Source organism: Hippichthys cyanospilos, chromosome 7 (assembly GCF_059441005.1).
Source record: "Hippichthys cyanospilos isolate Australia breed blue-spotted pipefish chromosome 7, RoL_Hcya_1.0, whole genome shotgun sequence".
Taxonomy (NCBI): Eukaryota; Metazoa; Chordata; class Actinopteri; order Syngnathiformes; family Syngnathidae; genus Hippichthys; species Hippichthys cyanospilos.
In genome coordinates, this window is record NC_142375.1 from 12,477,818 (window position 1) to 12,483,923 (window position 6,106).

A 6,106-nucleotide genomic window follows, 5' to 3' on the forward strand; every position below is an offset into this window, starting at 1 on the left:
TCAACACAGACTTGGAGGTTGCTCATGTTACCTGCCTTTTATTTCAATATGTGCATATTTTTTTGTGTGTTAAATTTACTGAAGAAACGCTGAGCTTCAATTCACAGGCGCAGGCCAAATGATGCGATGATGGGTGGAACTCATTTAGTCTCCTGCATTGGCATTAGTGGTAAATGGAGCTATGAAAAACCTGGAGAATCATCAGCATTACACTCTAAAAGAGTCAAATGACTCATCATGTACCCCTTCAGCCATGATTTTTCCTCCTTGTGTCATCATATTGACTAATACATAGTGTGATGGTAATTTGTACCTTTGCATGAGTCAAACATGTTATCAGGTCACTCCGGAAGTATGCATGTACTATAATTTGAATAAGTTGACAAGTAGTGGCAAGTGAGTCATGCAGTAGCTGACAGGTAATTTACCCGAAGGACCATCTGGTTATATCATGTTGACTATAGGTAGCCTCATGTGTGACTCAAATATTCACATACGCTATACAGAAAGTGCATTTAAAAGATGGTGCTAGAATGACAAGGTAGCTGAAGCAAAGCTTTTAAAATCATCCCTCAAAGTCAAACACAATACATGCCTGAATACTGTGTGACATTTTGTTTGTTTGGATTTCATAGCAATAGAAGTTGAATGAAGAGTTTTGGGGTCACATTATTGTCAAAATACTGATGGAAAAAGGGTTATTGAAGCAATGTTTTTCTTCTCCACACACATGTGCTAATAAGTTTACATTTACAAAGGCTGTGTATGCATGAGCAAAACTGCATGTCTTTCTACTATTGATCAATGGTAATGCATTCACACAGCTTATGAGTATGTAAACTTATGAGCACCACTGTAACACTAAAATCTGTAACACTTTTTAAATGTGCTCTTCAAAAAAAAATCTTAATTCACTGACTGCTCATGGAATATTTTAAGCAAGAGGTTTGCATTTGTTATGGTTATACCAATGTAAGAATAATTGAACCATTGCATTACTCCCCCATTTAAACCACAGAAGAAAACCCTCAAGAAAGGATGTGCAAAGATGCTAGCCAGTCAGCAACTAGTTTGTTATCAGACTTACAATCAGCAGCTAACATTAGCATTCCACTTAACCAGACGTCTTACTGAGGTGGTACTTTTTTGTGCCTGATTGCAGGTTTGTGAGATGGATGTGTCCAAGCAGCTTCAGGCGTACGAGGTGGAGTACCACGTCTTGCAGGATGAACTACTGGACTCGCCCCCCACCCTCAACCAACACCAGCGCGCCGCTCAGCTGGAAAGGACCAATCAGAGCCTGAGACAGCAGAACCTGGATCTCCTCGAGGAGCTGCAGGTTTGTTTGCATTCCTAAATAGAACCTAAATAGAACATTCATTTATAATTGTGCAATTTCATGTATTGCTGTGCAACATCCAAAAAAGTAAATATACTTATTTACTGTGTTAAGATTTATAAATATATATATATTTTTTTTTTGGTTAGAATTGGTTAGAGTGACTTTGCAATGCTGCACGATGAACAACAACCAGTCTGTTGTTTAAAAATGTTTGGGGGGAGCCAATACCCACCAAAATAACACACAATTATTTAAAAGTACACTTATTTTGCCATTTTTAGCAGTAACGGGTTAATATTTGATGTATAATTAATTTTATGACAATTATTTTCCATTCACAATTGTGGTCAAGGCTCAGGTCATAACCATTCGCGGCTCAGCTTGCGAATGTCACATAACCAAACCCAGAAAAAAGTGAAGCCCTTATTGACTGTTATCGTAGCCTAGAGCACTTACGATGGAAAAAAGAATTATAGATCTACATGAACGATGATTTGGTTATCAAACTAATTATGGACGAAATGTACTATCCTTTAAAAAAAAAAAAATATTGACAATATTGGATTAATAACGATGACAGCTGAAAACGTGTCTGGAATGAATGAGATTGCGTTTACGCAGCAATTTTTCCAGTCATGGATTTTGCATGAGATGCAAAGTACCTACTGTTCCAATCCAGCCGATCAAATCTTTGGAAAGTTTAGTAAGGCATGTGTAATTCTCAACAGTATACTATGTTTTTACAAGACATATTTTAGAAAAATACATTTCTTTTTTTTTTTTTTTTTTATAATCTGCAGGATTCCTGTTACACACGGGACTGGTTACCAGGAAATCAGATGGCTCATATAGGCAAATGACCACATTAACAGTCCATTTAATTAATATGATTTCGGAATGCAGTTTGAGTTGGCATTTAAACCCCAAATGTTGACTGAGGAAGACATTCTATTCACATGCTCCACTCTGTTGCCCACCATTAGAACATTATTAGTGTATTTATGTTGCACTGATGACCGTAACCTCTTTGCCCCCATTTTCCCCGTTCAGGTGTCGTACGCTCGGGTGTGCAGCCTCGAGAGTCGAGTGGCGGCGCTGGTGCGGTCAGAGAGCAAGCTAAAGGAGCAGGTCTCTTCCTTGGAGTCGGAGAAGCAGCACCTGGCCAGTATGGCCACGCGTCTCCAGAACCTGCTCGCCAACCTGGGTATTTCAACAACTCCCGATGACAGCGCAGCCCCAGCCCCCATCGTGGATGGGGACTTCCAAGCACAGCAAGTGGCAGCCGGCACCACGGTGGGTACACACACAGGCCGGAACGATAGGACTTTGCACTCCCCGCACCAACCTGTGCGTGCGGTGGAGAAGGTGGTCAATGGACAGGGGGAGACTTGACTGTCTCCCTCCCGCGTGCTTCATTGAAGCTCCAAACCTCAAAGCAGGACAGAGACAGGTTAATCATTTCAAAACCTCTTGTGTGACAAGCAAGCATGTGATTTGACCAGTTTGTCCCAAAGATAGCACTGCCCCCCCCATGCTCCTCTTTTTAGCACTTGTGTCTGCTACAAGAGGCCAGCACACAGAAAAGCTAAGTCCCAAAGAGTATCAAAGTGAGCAGGGGTGTGACTGAAGAAATACATTTCACAAGTAAAACATGGAAATGTCCAGTCACAAGCTAAAAAAATGGCAGCTTGTGCATTTCAACTTTTGTTTATGTTACAAGAAGAACAAAAGTCTGTGTTTGAGCTTTCCATTCAGACTTTTTTTTTTTTTAACTTTAAATGACCTCTTGAGGATGAATCTTTACTGTATTAGTTACACTGTATTCTTCCCATTTGACCTGCAGCTTCAAGCAATGTGTGCAAGTGTGTTTGTGCACTGGTTGCAGCAATCAGTTGGAGTTACACTGTAAACATATTTTATCCCATGCACCTGTTTGTTTTGTTTTATGTAATTATTCTATTGTTTCCAATCTATACTTAAATATATTCCATATCATTTCAACACATCTGAAAACAGTTTCCTTTGTGTGTCAGTTGCTCTCACAGGTGTCGCACATGCTTAGAGATGGCTTTGTGTACCTCTTGTCAAAATATGCAGTCACTAAAAACAATTGACTTCCTATAATGAGTGAGCATATGGTAATTTCTCACTGTATGACGCATAGCATTCAAGGAACAAATGTACACTGTTTTCAGGAATTCCTCGTGGTCGAAGGGTGGGGCAAAGAAAAGCACGTTAGGGCAAGTCTCTTTATTAGCTTGCGTCGCACAGTCCTCACAGCCAAGAAAACAATACAAATGCCATTGTTAGGATTTATTTCTAGATACGTTTTCAAAACATGCTCTTACATCTTCAAAATAAATATAAACTCCATATTCTCTAATCTCGTCAAAAAACGCCTGCAATGACTTTGTTTAAGACCGAAGTGACAATCCTTAAAGTTCCTAAAAAGTGAAAATAAATGTACCAGCTAGCCTTACTCTTCCTTTCAACTCCATTTTATTGGCATCAGATCATGTCTCTACCAACATCAACACTGCACTGTTTAAAAAAGAAGAAAAAAAAAAATATCCAAGGACGCAAAGGAACACCTAGTCAAGGCACAACTGTTAGCGCTGGCCACTAACGACATGTGGCATTCAAATGCAATTGGACATTTCAAACTCAGAAAAGTGGTCCCTCTATGCATTAAATATTAACTGCAAATATGTTTAAAATGTGGGCTTTCTATCAATGTATAAAGGCTTACATATATCATAAAGAATAAAAAATAAACCTACCTTTGGTGTGTATAAATCTTAAACATCTACAACAAAAAACTAGAGCACTTTTAAATGAGTCCCCTTTAAACAGGTATTTAAACACTGAAAGAGAGCCATAGCATGTATTTTTATTTTCATCAGTCATCCGAGCTTTAATGAGTTTCTCCGTAGCTACTGTATTCCTAAAATGTGTTAATATACCCCAAGTTGAGAAATACTTGCATTGGAAGGCCATCCCTCAGTAGGAGATGATCCCGCTGTTTAGAACAAAATAATGTTTGTGTACCGTAAGTATTTTTTTATTAATCTAGATAAAATAATGGACTTGTTTTGTATAAATGTTTTGTATAAAGTTCTTACAGTGAGTGGAGTTAATATTTTTCTAACTAAAGTATGCCCGCAATTTTGCTCGTGCGTGTAGATGTGAATTCATGTTTGTGAGTTTCACATAACAAATGTGTTAACATATTTCAGCTTGGATGCATGATTGATGTTGGCCTTGAGGTGATAATACAAAATGTTAAGTCTTGGCCGGGATGTTTGTTGGGTGTATGCGCAGGCAGGCGTTTCACCCAGGGCATTTCGCCACGGCCGCATAAGTGCATGTTTCGTCATACTTGCCCGAAGTTGCGATGTCTCACATGCCCGAACTGCTAGTTAACATGTTGTCCTTGCGTAACTTTCATTGATGCACACGTGCCATTTGAATACAGATACAAGTATAAACAGAGCGCTTCTTTTACTTTACTGACATGATTTGAGAAAATGAACCAATACATAAAGATAAAGATTATATTTTTTTGGCGGTCACCAAACAGTTGATTTTTTTGCAAGAATTAGAGAAGGGCGAGGGCCTGTTTAACTCAATACCGAGCTGTTTTTCCTTGAACGAATAGCAACGAGCGAAGACGCAGGTTAACTGTATGATTTATCATCAAGTAAAAGAGTGTTTCATGTGTACGACATGCAGCTGCCATTAATGATGTAGATGAACAAAGCGACATTATTCATAGTTCATGAAAAGTCATATGCACACCAGAGTGGTGTGGCCCAATGGTTGGGAAACTCTAACCGCCAAAACAGGATTGACTTGCCATGTGACCACTCCTGTTGGGCAGTGGGATTCCTTCCCATCCCTCAGTGGTGTGTGAGCCTCCTTAAAAATGGCACTATGTAATTTTTCAGATACATGCCTTTTTATATTTTTTGTTGTTGTTTTCAATTAATATATATTTTTAATTGATCCTATTATTTTGTCTTTATGCCACAAATCAGTCATAGTAACTTGAGCATCGAGAACGTTTTGTCCGAGCTCAAAGTAGGCAGCAAGGAAATGGCCATTGCTGATGCCTAGGATAAAGATTCAAGAGTTTTATTGTCGTATGCATAATAATACCACACAATGAAATTTTTATTTGTTCACTCCCGCGAGCAGACTACATTCCATAATCGAGCAAGTAACAAGGTAGGCAATAAAACAAAAACAAAAAACTCATCAGCAACATCCCTTAATATTAATCAATGACATCACAAAATCACTGTCAAGTTACATCATTTCTTTGTTGCATGGGAATAGGAGGCCACCCTTTTTTTTTCTTTTCTTTTAAATTTCTAATGATTTTGCAAGACCACAATGACAGAAGGGTTACAGGATCATGTACAAATAACAGATTTCCATATTTGTTAATAAGAAACCCCAATTTCCCAGACAGCAAACGCTTATTCACGCACATACTCCCACTCGACACATACGCACACCATGGGGAAAAAGAAAGGAAAAATAAATAAATAAAATAAACATACACATATGCATGAATACATACCTATGCATACATAATCATGCATCAATCTTGCATTCAAAAAAGCAACACACTATATATACATATACACGCTGGCCAAAGTAAGGTTTATTTAAAAAAAATAATGAAATGTTCAGGAAAATCTAAGTTCATAAAACACATTTTATGACCAGTATGTTATTCAATTTCATTATTTAAAAAAC

The 6,106-nt window shown here is 38.3% G+C and overlaps 1 protein-coding gene across 3 annotated transcripts in view; it reads left to right on the top strand.

Annotated features, from left to right (window-relative positions):
* Positions 1-3,347, top strand: part of tbc1d1 (TBC1 (tre-2/USP6, BUB2, cdc16) domain family, member 1) — a 39,988-nt gene extending 36,641 nt beyond the window's left edge. For all 3 annotated transcript variants that reach the window (XM_088419913.1, XM_088419914.1, XM_088419915.1), the window contains 2 exons: positions 1,163-1,339; positions 2,393-3,347. In XM_088419913.1, coding sequence (XP_088276039.1) covers positions 1,163-1,339; positions 2,393-2,734 — 519 coding nt within the window. In that variant the 3' untranslated portion in view covers positions 2,735-3,347. The remainder of the gene's footprint in view (positions 1-1,162; positions 1,340-2,392) is intronic.
* The last annotated feature ends 2,759 nt before the right edge of the window (positions 3,348-6,106 follow it).